The sequence below is a fragment of the Labrus mixtus genome, chromosome 5, assembly GCF_963584025.1.
Source record: "Labrus mixtus chromosome 5, fLabMix1.1, whole genome shotgun sequence".
NCBI classification, from domain to species: Eukaryota; Metazoa; Chordata; class Actinopteri; order Labriformes; family Labridae; genus Labrus; species Labrus mixtus.
Window position 1 is genome coordinate 32,979,398 of NC_083616.1, and position 17,449 is coordinate 32,996,846.

The 17,449-nt window shown below is 49.0% G+C and overlaps 1 protein-coding gene across 1 annotated transcript in view; it reads right to left on the reverse strand.

The window, feature by feature from the left end:
- Positions 1 to 17,449, reverse strand: part of LOC132974810 (spermatid perinuclear RNA-binding protein-like) — a 76,083-nt gene that overhangs the window by 31,528 nt on the left and 27,106 nt on the right. The window contains exons 2-5 of the mRNA XM_061039085.1: positions 14,918 to 15,033; positions 10,306 to 10,538; positions 9,241 to 9,406; positions 5,016 to 5,163 (exon numbers count right to left, since the gene is read on the reverse strand). Of these exons, the coding sequence (XP_060895068.1) occupies positions 5,016 to 5,163; positions 9,241 to 9,406; positions 10,306 to 10,538; positions 14,918 to 14,920 (550 nt within the window). The 5' untranslated portion in view covers positions 14,921 to 15,033. The remainder of the gene's footprint in view (positions 1 to 5,015; positions 5,164 to 9,240; positions 9,407 to 10,305; positions 10,539 to 14,917; positions 15,034 to 17,449) is intronic.

Consider the following 17,449-nt stretch of genomic DNA (forward strand, 5'->3'; position numbering starts at 1 on the left):
ACCCTGTGTGTGTGTGTAGGAGACCCTGTGTGTGAGTGTAGGAGACCCTGTGTGTGAGTGTAGGAGACCCTGTGTGTGAGTGTAGGAGACCCTGTGTGTGTCTGTTAGGAGACCCTGTGTGTGTGTGTGTAGGAGACCCTATGTGTGTGTGTAGGAGACCCTGTGTGTCTGTTAGGAGACCCTGTGTGTGAGTGTAGGAGACCCTGTGTGTGTGTGTAGGAGACCCTGTGTGTGTGTGTGTTTGTAGGAGACCCTGTGTGTGTGTGTAGGAGACCCTGTGTGTGAGTGTAGGAGACCCTGTGTGTGTCTGTTAGGAGACCCTGTGTGTGTGTGTAGGAGACCCTGTGTGTGTCTGTTAGGAGACCCTGTGTGTGAGTGTAGGAGACCCTGTGTGTGAGTGTAGGAGACCCTGTGTGTGTCTGTTAGGAGACCCTGTGTGTGAGTGTAGGAGACCCTGTGTGTGTGTGTGTGTTAGGAGACCCTGTGTGTGAGTGTAGGAGACCCTGTGTGTGTGTGTAGGAGACCCTGTGTGTGAGTGTAAGAGACCCTGTGTGTGAGTGTAGGAGACCCTGTGTGTGTGTGTAGGAGACCCTGTGTGTGAGTGTAGGAGACCCTGTGTGTGTCTGTTAGGAGACCCTGTGTGTGAGTGTAGGAGACCCTGTGTGTGAGTGTAGGAGACCCTGTGTGTGTCTGTTAGGAGACCCTGTGTGTGTGTGTTAGGAGACCCTGTGTGTGAGTGTAGGAGACCCTGTGTGTGAGTGTAGGAGACCCTGTGTGTGAGTGTAGGAGACCCTGTGTGTGTGTGTAGGAGACCCTGTGTGTGAGTGTAGGAGACCCTGTGTGTGTATGTTAGGAGACCCTGTGTGTGAGTGTAGGAGACCCTGTGTGTGAGTGTAGGAGACCCTGTGTGTGTCTGTTAGGAGACCCTGTGTGTGTGTGTTAGGAGACCCTGTGTGTGTGTGTAGGAGACCCTGTGTGTGAGTGTAGGAGACCCTGTGTGTGTCTGTTAGGAGACCCTGTGTGTGTGTGTGTGTGTGTGTGTGTGTGTAGGAGACCCTGTGTGTGTGTGTTAGGAGACCCTGTGTGTGAGTGTAGGAGACCCTGTGTGTGAGTGTAGGAGACCCTGTGTGTGTAGGAGACCCTGTGTGTGAGTGTAGGAGACCCTGTGTGTGTCTGTTAGGAGACCCTGTGTGTGAGTGTAGGAGACCCTGTGTGTGAGTGTAGGAGACCCTGTGTGTGTGTGTAGGAGACCCTGTGTGTGAGTGTAGGAGACCCTGTGTGTGTGTGTGTGTGTGTGTAGGAGACCCTGTGTGTGTCTGTTAGGAAACCCTGTGTGTGAGTGTAGGAGACCCTGTGTGTGTCTGTTAGGAGACCCTGTGTGTGAGTGTAGGAGACCCTGTGTGTGTCTGTTAGGAGACCCTGTGTGTGTGTGTTAGGAGACCCTGTGTGTGAGTGTAGGAGACCCTGTGTGTGTGTGTAGGAGACCCTGTGTGTGAGTGTAGGAGACCCTGTGTGTGTCTGTTAGGAGACCCTGTGTGTGTGTGTGTGTGTGTGTGTAGGAGACCCTGTGTGTGAGTGTAGGAGACCCTGTGTGTGTCTGTTAGGAGACCCTGTGTGTGAGTGTAGGAGACCCTGTGTGTGAGTGTAGGAGACCCTGTGTGTGTCTGTTAGGAGACCCTGTGTGTGAGTGTAGGAGACCCTGTGTGTGTCTGTTAGGAAACCCTGTGTGTGAGTGTAGGAGACCCTGTGTGTGTCTGTTAGGAGACCCTGTGTGTGAGTGTAGGAGACCCTGTGTGTGTCCGTTAGGAGACCCTGTGTGTGAGTGTAGGAGACCCTGTGTGTGTCTGTTAGGAGACCCTGTGTGTGTGTGTAGGAGACCCTGTGTGTGTCTGTTAGGAGACCCTGTGTGTGAGAGTGTAGGAGACCCTGTGTGTGTCTGTTAGGAGACCCTGTGTGTGAGTGTAGGAGACCCTGTGTGTGTGTGTGTGTGTAGGAGACCCTGTGTGTGAGTGTAGGAGACCCTGTGTGTGTCTGTTAGGAGACCCTGTGTGTGAGTGTAGGAGACCCTGTGTGTGTGTGTAGGAGACCCTGTGTGTGTCTGTTAGGAGACCCTGTGTGTGTGTGTAGGAGACCCTGTGTGTGTCTGTTAGGAGACCCTGTGTGTGTGTGTAGCAGACCCTGTGTGTGTCTGTTAGGAGACCCTGTGTGTGAGTGTAGGAGACCCTGTATGTGTCTGTTAGGAGACCCTGTGTGTGTGTGTAGGAGACCCTATGTGTGTGTAGGAGACCCTGTGTGTGAGTGTAGGAGACCCTGTGTGAGAGTGTAGGAGACCCTGTGTGTGTGTGTCTGTTAGGAGACCCTGTGTGTGAGTGTAGGAGACCCTGTGTGTGTGTGTAGGAGACCCTGTGTGTGAGTGTAGGAGACCCTGTGTGTGTGTGTGTAGGAGACCCTGTGTGTGAGTGTAGGAGACCCTGTGTGTGTCTGTTAGGAGACCCTGTGTGTGAGTGTAGGAGACCCTGTGTGTGTGTGTGTAGGAGACCCTGTGTGTGAGTGTAGGAGACCCTGTGTGTGTCTGTTAGGAGACCCTGTGTGTGTCTGTTAGGAGACCCTGTGTGTGAGTGTAGGAGACCCTGTGTGTGAGTGTAGGAGACCCTGTGTGTGTCTGTTAGGAGACCCTGTGTGTGAGTGTAGGAGACCCTGTGTGTGTGTGTGTTAGGAGACCCTGTGTGTGAGTGTATGAGACCCTGTGTGTGAGTGTAGGAGACCCTGTGTGTGTGTGTAGGAGACCCTGTGTGTGAGTGTAGGAGACCCTGTGTGTGTCTGTTAGGAGACCCTGTGTGTGAGTGTAGGAGACCCTGTGTGTGAGTGTAGGAGACCCTGTGTGTGTCTGTTAGGAGAACCTGTGTGTGTGTGTGTGTAGGAGACCCTGTGTGTGAGTGTAGGAGACCCTGTGTGTGTCTGTTAGGAGACCCTGTGTGTGTGTGTGTGTGTAGGAGACCCTGTGTGTGAGTGTAGGAGACCCTGTGTGTGTCTGTTAGGAGACCCTGTGTGTGTGTGTGTGTGTAGGAGACCCTGTGTGTGTGTGTAGGAGACCCTGTGTGTGTGTGTTAGGAGACCCTGTGTGTGAGTGTAGGAGACCCTGTGTGTGAGTGTAGGAGACCCTGTGTGTGTCTGTTAGGAGACCCTGTGTGTGTGTGTTAGGAGACCCTGTGTGTGAGTGTAGGAGACCCTGTGTGTGTGAGTGTAGGAGACCCTGTGTGTGTGTGTAGGAGACCCTGTGTGTGAGTGTAGGAGACCCTGTGTGTGTCTGTTAGGAGACCCTGTGTGTGAGTGTAGGAGACCCTGTGTGTGAGTGTAGGAGACCCAATGTGTGAGTGTAGGAGACCCTGTGTGTGAGTGTAGGAGACCCTGTGTGTGAGTGTAGGAGACCCTGTGTGTTTCTGTTAGGAGACCCTGTGTGTGAGTGTAGGAGACCCTGTGTGTGAATGTAGGAGACCCTGTGTGTGAGTGTAGGAGACCCTGTGTGTGAATGTAGGAGACCCTGTGTGTGAATGTAGGAGACCCTGTGTGTGTCTGTTAGGAGACCCTGTGTGTGTCTGTTAGGAGACCCTGTGTGTGAGTGTAGGAGACCCTGTGTGTGTCTGTTAGGAGACCCTGTGTGTGAGTGTAGGAGACCCTGTGTGTGAATGTAGGAGACCCTGTGTGTGTCTGTTAGGAGACCCTGTGTGTGTGTGTAGGAGACCCTGTGTGTGAGTGTAGGAGACCCTGTGTGTGAATGTAGGAGACCCTGTGTGTGTCTGTTAGGAGACCCTGTGTGTGAGTGTAGGAGACCCTGTGTGTGAGTGTAGGAGACCCTGTGTGTGAATGTAGGAGACCCTGTGTGTGTCTGTTAGGAGACCCTGTGTGTGTCTGTTAGGAGACCCTGTGTGTGAGTGTAGGAGACCCAATGTGTGAGTGTAGGAGACCCTGTGTGTGAGTGTAGGAGACCCAATGTGTGAGTGTAGGAGACCCTGTGTGTGAGTGTAGGAGACCCTGTGTGTGTGTGTAGGAGACCCTGTGTGTGAGTGTAGGAGACCCTGTGTGCTCCTGTTTGTGTGTTTCCAGCAGAGTTTCAGGGACTCAGTTTGTTGACAGGATCTAACACACGGGATGATTCTCTCTTTGTTTGAGCCGACAGGCGGCCGGACATGAAGGAAACATGCTGTTGTGACTCTTTGTTCACCAGCTGTGCTGCAGAGCTGCAGAATCCATTTTTTCACCTTCAGTGACGGCTCGACTCGATACTTCCCGCTGAGAGGACGGATCCACCACAATGAGATTCTCTTTAATGGACACTCTACACTTACATTCTTTTTTTATTTATTTCTCAGTGACAGAAGAAAACAAACAGAGTGTGAACTGAAGGGCAAAAGGACGTCTCTCGACTTACAGACACCCGGCAGGCTGAAGACTTTCTCCTCAGTTTTGAGATTTTCTCATTTCTGAGGTGATGAAATGTTTTCATTGGTTTGATGGATTACTTCACTTCAACAACAATGTCCTTTTCAGCTGAGATTCATTTCTCAAAATGAATTTATTTTAGGACTAAACTGATCTCATTTTGATTCCAGAAACAGCTGATTTGTTGCTGACTCCTCAGTGGTCAGGAGCAGAGACACCTGAGACACAGACCAACCTGACACTCCCCTCCTGCAGAGATCCTCCTCCCCCTGCTGTCTCCTGCACGCTGACACAGATCCATATCATCCCTTCTCCTCTTTCCTCTCTTCTCCTCTCTGATTTCTCTGTTATGTATGTAAAGCCTACATTTAGAGCTCAGGTGTCACAGCTCTTTTATTATTTACTTTTAAACGTATCCTCCTCCATCTTTGCCCTCCATGTTGTGTGAAAAGGTCAAATAAAAACAGAAGAAGCGTTCACACAATCAGCTGGCTCAGGAGGCGGTCGGCGGCGGCGGGGGGGGGGGGGGGGGGGGGGGGTGTTTGTGTGAGAGTGGGCGGGGTTAACTTAAATACCTTCCTCTGAGGGGCTGCTGTGCTCCTCCCGCATGGCCAAAGAGGAGAGCGTGATCTTCAGAATGAGTCGGGGGTCTCGGGCGCTGCAGACATGGATGGCGGCCTCGGGCGCGCTCGACTGCACCTCGTATTTATCCTCCGTCATCGTCTGAAAGGAAGAGGTGCAGCATTAGTTAAGGAGAACTTAATCACTCTGAAGTTTAAAAAAGAACGAGGAGCTGCCGAGGAAAAGTTCAGGAGAGGATCTCATCATGACGTCTTTAATGTTCAAAATCACTAAAAAATGAAGAATTAAAGAGGACTTATTTTCCCCCTTCTCCACCTTTTAAATAAATGAAACATCTGAGCTGTGCTTTGGTCAGAACATGAATCAAGAGGAGGTTTGTGACCTGAACTGATTGATATGTTGTAAGGAGGAGAGAGAGGGGGGTGAAGTCGAGGACTTCAGTACATGGGGCGATCAACATCACCGCTCTCTCCTCTGGCAGGTTTCCTTCCTGTTGTCACTGCAGATTATTCTCAACATGTCAGATTATCTTCTTGTTCCTGCAGATTGATGTTTTTTTGTCTTAATGGTGCGTTCTCTCCATCTCGTCTCTGTGAGCGCTGACCCCATCCATCATCCCCCCGCCCCCCCCTCGCCTGTCAATCTCTGCTGCTGGTGGAGGAAATGAGAGCTTCAGACGGTTTCCTCTCAGGATGAAGAAGCTCTGACAGATAATTAACTGAGACGAGGCCACAGGAAGCCACGTCCAGGCTCCCCGTGTGTGTGTGTGTGTGTGTGTGTGTGTGTGTGTGTGTGTGTGTGTGTGTGTGTGTGTGTGTGTGTGTGAAGGACGCAGATCTTTAAGTAGAGTTTTTATTTCTCTGGAGCTCAGAACGAGTTAAAAACCAGAAAGGATCCTGTGGAGCATCAAGTCAGCGCTGATGAAGGAGAGTTCCTCTTTACATCAGATCGACTTTAAATCATCTGAACAAAAATAATCTTTCATTTCCTTTAAGAATAAAACTACTTCCTCTGTGGCGCTGGTGGCTCAGTGGTTAGTGCGCGCACCCCATGCATGGAGGCTGCCCAGGTTCAAATCCCACCTGTGGCTCCTTTCCTGCATGTCATTCCCCTCTCTCTCTCTCTCTCTCCCTCTCTCTCTGATTTCTGACTCTGTCTACTGTCCTATCTCTACATTAAAGGCACAAAAAGCCCAAAAATAAATCAAATAAAAATAATAAATAAATAAAAACACTTCCTCCATGACAGATTTTTAGTTCTGTACGTTGGAGGATATTTGCAGGTGTGTGTGTACCTGGATCTGCAGGTGTGTGTGTATGTGTGTGTGTGTGTGTGTGTGTACCTGGATCTGCAGGTGTGTGTGTGTGTGTGTGTGTGTGTGTGTGTGTGTGTGTGTGTGTGTGTGTGTGTGTGTGTACCTGGATCTGCAGGTGTGTGTGTGTGTGTGTGTGTGTGTACCTGGATCTGCAGGTGTGTGTGTGTGTGTGTGTGTGTGTACCTGGATCTGCAGGTGTGTGTGTGTGTGTGTGTGTGTGTGTGTGTGTGTGTGTGTACCTGGATCTGCAGGTGTGTGTGTGTGTGTGTGTACCTGGATCTGCAGGTGTGTGTGTGTGTGTGTGTGTGTGTGTGTGTGTGTATGTGTGTGTGTGTGTGTACCTGGATCTGCAGGTGTGTGTGTGTGTGTGTGTGTGTACCTGGATCTGCAGGTGTGTGTGTGTGTGTGTGTGTGTGTGTGTACCTGGATCTGCAGGTGTGTGTGTGTGTGTGTGTGTACCTGGATCTGCAGGTGTGTGTGTGTGTGTGTGTGTACCTGGATCTGCAGGTGTGTGTGTGTGTGTGTGTACCTGGATCTGCAGGTGTGTGTGTGTGTGTGTGTGTACCTGGATCTGCAGGTGTGTGTGTGTGTGTGTGTACCTGGATCTGCAGGTGTGTGTGTGTGTGTGTGTGTACCTGGATCTACAGGTGTGTGTGTGTGTGTGTGTGTGTACCTGGATCTACAGGTGTGTGTGTGTGTGTGTGTGTGTGTGTACCTGGATCTGTAGGTGTGTGTGTGTGTGTGTGTGTGTGTGTGTGTACCTGGATCTGCAGGTGTGTGTGTGTGTGTGTGTGTACCTGGATCTGCAGGTGTGTGTGTGTGTGTGTGTGTGTGTGTACCTGGATCTGCAGGTGTGTGTGTGTGTGTGTGTGTGTGTACCTGGATCTGCAGGTGTGTGTGTGTGTGTGTGTGTGTGTGTGTGTGTGTGTACCTGGATCTGCAGGTGTGTGTGTGTGTGTGTGTACCTGGATCTGCAGGTGTGTGTGTGTGTGTGTGTGTGTGTGTGTGTGTGTGTGTGTATGTGTGTGTGTGTGTGTACCTGGATCTGCAGGTGTGTGTGTGTGTGTGTGTGTGTGTGTGTACCTGGATCTGCAGGTGTGTGTGTGTGTGTGTGTGTACCTGGATCTGCAGGTGTGTGTGTGTGTGTGTGTGTACCTGGATCTGCAGGTGTGTGTGTGTGTGTGTGTACCTGGATCTGCAGGTGTGTGTGTGTGTGTGTGTGTGTACCTGGATCTGCAGGTGTGTGTGTGTGTGTGTGTACCTGGATCTGCAGGTGTGTGTGTGTGTGTGTGTGTACCTGGATCTACAGGTGTGTGTGTGTGTGTGTGTGTGTACCTGGATCTACAGGTGTGTGTGTGTGTGTGTGTGTGTGTGTACCTGGATCTGTAGGTGTGTGTGTGTGTGTGTGTGTGTGTGTGTGTGTACCTGGATCTGCAGGTGTGTGTGTGTGTGTGTGTACCTGGATCTGCAGGTGTGTGTGTGTGTGTGTGTGTGTGTGTGTACCTGGATCTGCAGGTGTGTGTGTGTGTGTGTGTACCTGGATCTGCAGGTGTGTGTGTGTGTGTGTGTGTACCTGGATCTACAGGTGTGTGTGTGTGTGTGTGTGTGTGTGTGTGTGTGTACCTGGATCTGCAGGTGTGTGTGTGTGTGTGTGTGTGTGTGTGTGTGTGTGTGTGTGTGTGTGTGTGTGTGTGTGTGTGTGTGTGTACCTGGATCTGCAGGTGTGTGTGTGTGTGTGTGTGTGTGTGTACCTGGATCTGCAGGTGTGTGTGTGTGTGTGTGTGTGTGTGTACCTGGATCTGCAGGTGTGTGTGTGTGTGTGTGTGTGTGTGTGTGTGTGTGTGTGTACCTGGATCTGCAGGTGTGTGTGTGTGTGTGTGTGTGTGTGTACCTGGATCTGCAGGTGTGTGTGTGTGTGTGTGTGTGTGTGTGTATGTGTGTGTGTGTGTGTACCTGGATCTGCAGGTGTGTGTGTGTGTGTGTGTGTGTACCTGGATCTGCAGGTGTGTGTGTGTGTGTGTGTGTGTGTGTGTGTACCTGGATCTGCAGGTGTGTGTGTGTGTGTGTGTGTACCTGGATCTGCAGGTGTGTGTGTGTGTGTGTGTGTGTACCTGGATCTGCAGGTGTGTGTGTGTGTACCTGGATCTGCAGGTGTGTGTGTGTGTGTGTGTGTGTACCTGGATCTGCAGGTGTGTGTGTGTGTGTGTGTACCTGGATCTGCAGGTGTGTGTGTGTGTGTGTGTGTACCTGGATCTACAGGTGTGTGTGTGTGTGTACCTGGATCTACAGGTGTGTGTGTGTGTGTGTGTGTGTGTGTGTACCTGGATCTGTAGGTGTGTGTGTGTGTGTGTGTGTGTGTGTGTGTGTGTGTACCTGGATCTGCAGGTGTGTGTGTGTGTGTGTGTACCTGGATCTGCAGGTGTGTGTGTGTGTGTACCTGGATCTGCAGGTGTGTGTGTGTGTGTGTGTACCTGGATCTGCAGGTGTGTGTGTGTGTGTGTGTGTGTGTGTACCTGGATCTACAGGTGTGTGTGTGTGTGTGTGTGTGTGTGTACCTGGATCTACAGGTGTGTGTGTGTGTGTGTGTGTGTGTACCTGGATCTGTAGGTGTGTGTGTGTGTGTGTGTGTGTGTGTGTACCTGGATCTGCAGGTGTGTGTGTGTGTGTGTGTACCTGGATCTGCAGGTGTGTGTGTGTGTGTGTGTGTACCTGGATCTACAGGTGTGTGTGTGTGTGTGTGTGTGTACCTGGATCTACAGGTGTGTGTGTGTGTGTGTGTGTGTGTGTACCTGGATCTGTAGGTGTGTGTGTGTGTGTGTGTGTGTGTGTGTACCTGGATCTGCAGGTGTGTGTGTGTGTGTGTGTACCTGGATCTGCAGGTGTGTGTGTGTGTGTGTGTGTACCTGGATCTGCAGCGGCAGGTTGGCGCTGATGGTGTACAGCAGCAGTTTTGTGGGTTTCTCTCGGCACATCAGGACCAGCTCCAGGTCCAGGTCTCCTCTGATCAGCAGACCTTTGGACACCAGACCGACTCGAGTGACCCCGCAGAGCAGCGGCGTGCCGTCGGGTCTGAGGACGGAGAGACGAGAGAGAGTCAGAGTGTCTCGTTAACCCTTTTCACACACACACACACACACACACACACACACACACACACACACACACACACACACACACACACACACACACACACACACACACACACAGCGCTCCAATAACACACAAGTCTAAATGCACTCGAGGAGAGGAGCGCACTCAAGGGAAGATGGGCACTCGAGCGTGTTGTCTTTCACATTTGAAAGACGCCATCCTCAGTGCACGCCGTTAGTAGATCAGTTTGCTCATTTGTTTGCAGGTGATCCGGCCCTTAATCTTCAACAAAACGATATTTAGTCTCTCAATTCAATTCTATTCAATTCAATTCAATTCAATTCAAAAAGCTTTATTGGCATAAATGTGTAAAATATATTGCCAAAGCATATAATAACAAATAATCCAATAGTAATAATGAAAAGTAATAAATGAATAAATGAAAAAATATAATAAAAAACTAATAATAAATAATAAATAAAAAAAAAAAAAAAAAAAAAAAATAATAATAATATTAATTAAAAAAAAAAAAATAATAATAATAAAAATAAATGAATAAATAAAAGAGATGAGAGAGATCTGCCCCTCCCCCACTGGATCTCCCTGTATTCAGTACATGCTGTGTTAACTTGAATCCTCTGTTTAGGCCACGAGCCAAACGGGGAGAATTTATGAGCGTTTGTTGAGCTGGTTTAATCGTCCGATCATCACACGTACCCACCAGATGAAGATTGACATCAGAGCAGTTTTTACGAGGCTAGCGATGTCTGGTCGAGTGCTGAGGTGATCTACAGCGAGCGATGCCGCAGGAGCTAAAGAAAACATGAACTAAAGGAGGAGGAGATGAATGTTTGAGTCACGTCGGTGTAAAAACATACTTTGTCTCCACGGCGTCTCTCTCCACCATCTTCTCTCCCGCCTCCTGATTGGTGGAAACCTTCCCTGAGGGTTTGTTGTTGAGTCCGTCCAGCCAATCAGAGACCTTCTTGAGCGCTCCCTCCACGGTGGACACCAGCGTCTGCACAGCCTCCAGCTCCTCCGGGCTCGGGTAGATGCTGGAGTGTTTGGCCATGACGTGGCGGTCGTCGTTAGCGAACGATCGGAACGACCTCTGGGTTCAGACGAGGAGAGAGAGAGAGAGAGAGAGAGAGAGAGAGAGAGAGAGAGAGAGAGAGAGAGAGAGGAGAATCAGAGAGAGAGCAGGAGAACACCTCACTGATGGATCTAAAGGTTCTTCTGCAGGAATCAAACCTGAAACCTGAACAAAACTTATGACCCAAAACATATTGAAATAAACAGCAGGATCATCCTTTAACAGAAGGATCATCATCATCATCAGTCGTCGTCATAGCGACTCGCTCTGGATTCTCAGACAGGAACTCATCAGTTTGTAAGTTTTCTGCAGGATTCAGACGAACAACAGAATCAGACGCTGCTTTAAATCATCTCCTGGTGTTTTTTTTAACTTCCTCTCCGGCATCGGGCTGTAAACAGCGAGCTTGTTTTTGGTGTCAGACGGGCTCGTCACACGTCTGCACGGTGACAGGAACACCTGAAGCGCCCCGTGCTGCTGCCAATCACAGCGTGGCCCAGAAACAGCCGACGTTATTCAACATAAAACATTTATGACATTAACATAAACCCGTCGCTCTGAGGAGGAGGAGGAGCAGAATTAACTCTGAGCTCGTTTAACAAGAGAGGATCCATCCTGAGGGCGAGCGACACGCAGAGATCTCAGTCCAAGGTCAAACTGCTCTCTCTCTCTCTCTCTCTCTCTCTCAATCATCACCCTTCATCCTCTCTCTCTCCTTCTCTCTCTCTCTCCCTCTACCCCTCTCTCTCTCTCTCTCTCCCTCTCCCCCTCTCACTCTCTCTCCCCCCCTCTCTCTCTCTCCTCTCTCTCTCTATCCCTCTCTCTCTCTCTCCCTCTCTCTCTCCCTCTCTCTCTCTCTCCCCCCTCTCTCTCTCTCTCCCCCCTCTCTCTCTCTATCCCTCTCTCACTCTCTCTCCCCCCTCTCTCTCTCTCCCTCTCCCCCCTCTCACTCTCTCTCCCCCCTCTCACTCTCTCTCCCCCCTCTCACTCTCTCTCCCCCCTCTCTCTCTCTCCCCCGGCCTGTAAGCACACCCTCATTACGCTGACTTATTTATGATCCTGTTTTAATAATTCATGTCTGTGAGTCTCGGGGGCTCTCTGGAGTTGTGAGGGTCATTCATCACGACCCAACTAATCTCTCACTGAACCGCCGGGGGCGAGCGAGGCCGTGCAACGTGCATAACACACAGACATAAACACAAACATTAACAAGATCTACATGAAAGATTAACACTCTTTACAGCCTCTACACTGATTCTGGATCCCGGCCCGGTTACCTGCAGACAGACGGGCGTTCAGACTGCGCTGCAACGAGACGCTTTAATGAAACGCTCTGCAGGGAGCGAGGACGCACAACATCTAATAACACCAAAAAATATGAAAATGATCCCTGAGACGTTTTCCTTTCTCTGTGAAATCACTTGGAGGACTGACGTGCAGGTTTTAGGGTGTTATGGATCCTGAACTCACAGAGTCTAGGGGACGCGTTTCAGGGCTTCAGTCCACTGAAGCGGTCTTATCACGCTGGCAGCGCTCGCTCTGCATCTTGACCACTAAAACGCTCTCAGGGGTCAGATGTTATTTGTCGTTGCACTCACACCTCTGAGTCTCTGTCCATCTATGTCACTGCTCCCTTAACAACCAATCAAAATCAAGAAGAGGCGGGACTTATGATATCAAATTTGTCAACAAGAACTGGGGGGATGGAGCTAACGGACTCGTCTTTCATAAGGGAACATTTCCAGGTCTAGAGATGCAGCTAATGCTGGGTTGGTTATTGGTTTGGTGCTCTTTGGCGCCCACTAAAGGTCTCTGAGTGTAACTACAAATGTCTTCATTGAAGAGAGTGATTTATGACATGTTGAGAAAGGTTTGTAAGGCTCCAAACTTATGACGCTAACTTGAAGATCAAGTGAAGACATCTTTTTGGTGTCAGATGGATTTATTGATTTGAATCAAACTTGAGAATAACTCGGGTTAGTCGACTTTCTGCAGACGCTAAAGATGCTAAACATGAGACAACGATAATGATACAAGCTAACGTTACATCTCAGTCTGTTCTGAATAATATCTGCAGAGACGTACACGCTGCATCTCGCTCACTCTCTCTCTCAGTTGTTGTATCAAACAGTACAGAGACGGGCTAACTGGCTGCTTTGTAGCTGAAGGCTGCTGTGTGAACTAGCACCGTATAGACGTACGCACTTCTCACCAGACGACCTCGACCCGCTGACAGAGTTACATAGTGCTGAAAACAGGCGAGCGGGGACATGAGAGAGACGCCATCCTCCCTGTTGGAAGTGATCGTTCGATTAGGTCGAATTTGAAACGTCTACTTGAAGGTGGGGAAGTTAGAGATTGTTGCTTTAACATTGTTTGGATGTTTTCTGAGTACACACAGCGATATAAAACAGCATTAGCCGTTACATGGATGACAGTTAGAGTAAGGATGAATATGATTTATCCATGTCCTGACAGAAGCTTGAAATCAAACTGGGAAACATTCAGCTTTCTCACTCTGTCATTTCCAGAGCCTCAATCCTTCAGAGAACCCGTCTGTGTTGTTGTGAACGCAGCCTGAAACTCATCAGAAACAAGACGGCCTGTTATCCTGCTGCCTGAAACTCCAACACGCCCACAAATAAAGATTCTCTCAGACAGCACGCTCTACGAGGGATTACTTCAGGAGGTGACACAAACAAAAGAATCTGCCAAATCCAGATTAAACATGCAGCACTGGATCATCTCCAGAGTGTGTGTGCAGAGGAACCGCCGGGGGCGAGCGAGGCCGTGCAACGTGCATAACACACAGACATAAACACAAACATTAACAAGATCTACATGAAAGATTAACACTCTTTACAGCCTCTACACTGATTCTGGATCCCGGCCCGGTTACCTGCAGACAGACGGGCGTTCAGACTGCGCTGCAACGAGACGCTTTAATGAAACGCTCTGCAGGGAGCGAGGACGCACAACATCTAATAACACCAAAAAATATGAAAATGATCCCTGAGACGTTTTCCTTTCTCTGTGAAATCACTTGGAGGACTGACGTGCAGGTTTTAGGGTGTTATGGATCCTGAACTCACAGAGTCTAGGGGACGCGTTTCAGGGCTTCAGTCCACTGAAGCGGTCTTATCACGCTGGCAGCGCTCGCTCTGCATCTTGACCACTAAAACGCTCTCAGGGGTCAGATGTTATTTGTCGTTGCACTCACACCTCTGAGTCTCTGTCCATCTATGTCACTGCTCCCTTAACAACCAATCAAAATCAAGAAGAGGCGGGACTTATGATATCAAATTTGTCAACAAGAACTGGGGGGATGGAGCTAACGGACTCGTCTTTCATAAGGGAACATTTCCAGGTCTAGAGATGCAGCTAATGCTGGGTTGGTTATTGGTTTGGTGCTCTTTGGCGCCCACTAAAGGTCTCTGAGTGTAACTACAAATGTCTTCATTGAAGAGAGTGATTTATGACATGTTGAGAAAGGTTTGTAAGGCTCCAAACTTATGACGCTAACTTGAAGATCAAGTGAAGACATCTTTTTGGTGTCAGATGGATTTATTGATTTGAATCAAACTTGAGAATAACTCGGGTTAGTCGACTTTCTGCAGACGCTAAAGATGCTAAACATGAGACAACGATAATGATACAAGCTAACGTTACATCTCAGTCTGTTCTGAATAATATCTGCAGAGACGTACACGCTGCATCTCGCTCACTCTCTCTCTCAGTTGTTGTATCAAACAGTACAGAGACGGGCTAACTGGCTGCTTTGTAGCTGAAGGCTGCTGTGTGAACTAGCACCGTATAGACGTACGCACTTCTCACCAGACGACCTCGACCCGCTGACAGAGTTACATAGTGCTGAAAACAGGCGAGCGGGGACATGAGAGAGACGCCATCCTCCCTGTTGGAAGTGATCGTTCGATTAGGTCGAATTTGAAACGTCTACTTGAAGGTGGGGAAGTTAGAGATTGTTGCTTTAACATTGTTTGGATGTTTTCTGAGTACACACAGCGATATAAAACAGCATTAGCCGTTACATGGATGACAGTTAGAGTAAGGATGAATATGATTTATCCATGTCCTGACAGAAGCTTGAAATCAAACTGGGAAACATTCAGCTTTCTCACTCTGTCATTTCCAGAGCCTCAATCCTTCAGAGAACCCGTCTGTGTTGTTGTGAACGCAGCCTGAAACTCATCAGAAACAAGACGGCCTGTTATCCTGCTGCCTGAAACTCCAACACGCCCACAAATAAAGATTCTCTCAGACAGCACGCTCTACGAGGGATTACTTCAGGAGGTGACACAAACAAAAGAATCTGCCAAATCCAGATTAAACATGCAGCACTGGATCATCTCCAGAGTGTGTGTGCAGAGGAGGCTCACCATGTCCAGGCAGGAGGAGGGGGGGGGGGGGGGGGGGGGGGGAGTCTAGGTGAGGACCAGGGTCCCGTCACTCGCCCTCTTCATGCAGTCTGACGTCTCTCTGCTGTCGAGTCTCACTGTGGGAAGAAAAACAACCAATTAGAAAAGAGACGACCTTTGACCTTTAGTTCATATTTCTGATATTCAGGATCGCTCAGAGGGAACAGTCTGTGTTTCACTGTTTGTTTCTCTCTCTCTCTGTGATTCAGGATTTAAAGCTGTGCTCTAAGCTGCTCTGAAGGTTTTTAGTTTGGCTGAAGTTATAATCCTGAATGTCAGATTTCATCCATTGTGCTTCACATTTAACAACAAAGAGCGATCAGGATGTTCACCCTCCTGTCACATTCTCTGGATCATTTCAGGACCGTTATGAGGGTCATCTCAGAGGCTGCATTCTTTGAAGGAGGCTGTTATAGACTGATTGCTTCACAGCAGGGGGTTCAAGACGCTCCCATTTCAAAGAGTTCTTCTAAAGTGTCCTATACGTCCATTTGGTGCATCCTTCATGGTCCTGACAGTAACTGAACTCTGCAGGAGACAGCGTTCATTAACGACACGGTGAGGACGGGAACAGCTGGTGATGCAAACAGGAAATCCTCTGCAGACCAGACCGTCTCATTTCAGTTCAGCCTCAGAGGTCTAAGAGGGGCTGAGACCTCCGAAGGATGCTAACCTAGAATTGGGACAGTTTATGTGTCAGCCCTGTGATAGACAGGAGACGGTAAAGATCCTCTCAGACTGCACATGTGCACACACTTTTTAAGATTTAGTTTTGATCTTTTTGTGCGATCTTTGTGAACACTCTCCTGTCTTTATCCAGAGAAGAAGAGTGAACAGATGCTTCATGTTTGAGTTGGGACATTTGAAAACCTCTCTTCTTCTTCTTCTTTGATTCTGAAGCTGCTGTGAAATTCTTTTAACGTTATCTGTGCGCAGACACACACACACACACACACACACACACACACACACACACACACACACACACACACACACACACACACCGTTAATTTAATTACTAACGCGTCAGCTGAAGCCGCGGCGCTTTGCCCGCTGCTCGCTCGAATGCTAATGAGCCGAGGGGTGGGCGTGTGGGGAAACATGTGGTGCCGGTGGAGCAGAGGGAACGTCCCGGGAGGGAAGGCGGAGGGGTCGGGCAGAGCGTCAATTAGATTCTCCGTCACCTTGACCGGGTTTTCAACGAGGGGGCGGAGCTACAGCTCTGATTCACCCTGCAGTCACACCAACACACAGATATCAGGAAAGAGGGGGGGGGGGATCAATGTGGAACAACAGTTTCTGCTCCAGCTGCTCAGATTCTCTCTCTCTCCTGATCAGAACAAAAAACTCTCCAAACAGAACAACTTCAAAGAGCTCAAATAAAGGAGGACGCTGCTACGAGAGAGACGGAAACACAACACAGGAATACCAACGAGGAAGAGAATGTCGACTCTTCACGCCACGTTTCTGCTTCTTTGTGATCGCTCAGCATAACAGGCTGAAGACGAGGACGAGGAGTGATGAGGATACGACTATAAGTACTGTCTAAGATGACTTTATACACACTGACTCCGCCCCCTCCTCTCTAGAGTCCATGCTCACTCAGGTCACCATGTGGTGGACTCTGAAGCTTCAGTGTTTATCCAGCTCTGCATGGGTCTGTAAACCTTTCTGTGTTCTAACCTCTCTCCATTTTTCAAAAGCATCTCCAATATTGATCCTAGTTTGAGCACGTTTCTGCTCGTGGAGCTTATTAGAAACATGCAGAGGCTTTTTAGGTCGGGTACAATCACTTCTATCTGAACCACTTCTCTTGCCCGCTTCCATCGCTGCAACACCTGTTGACCTGATAACTGCTCTCATCTCTGACAAACCGAGGGGCGTCCAAAACGGCCGTGTGGGGGCCATTCAGGACCAGAATCTAAAGTTGCATTGTTGTCAGAGAAGCCAGCACTTCAACATGTTTCCTTAATGATCAGATAGTAAGATACCTTTATCATTTACAACATGCTCTGTTGATCCTTTAAAGACAGCTACATCACATTTTGCTTCTCTGTGAAAGCTGTACTTAAATATTTCAAACAGAAAGTTCAATCATAGAACAACAAGTGCATTCTGGGAGAGCAAACTCCTTTTGAACTCGTCTGATGTTCACGTCCCTGCTGCGTCTTTATGTTTGTGCTCCTTTAATCAAATCTTCATGATGAGAGATGTGAGAGGAAGAAGCTGCATTAAAATGAATGAAACAAATGTGATGTTCAGGAAAAGAAGAAACTCAAACATGAAGAAATCACATCCAGAGGAAAACACAGCGTTCACGTCAGGACGGCTGTAAAATCTCTCACAGTATTCTGCTGCTCTTTAAACAGATTCCTCGTGTGGGCTCATTTTCTAATAACCTTTCATCTCCCTGAAGAGGCGAGGCGATTAAACCGAGATAATTAAGAATACAGCGATGACTTTCTGAGGACGTCGAGTGTGCTGCAGCGTGGC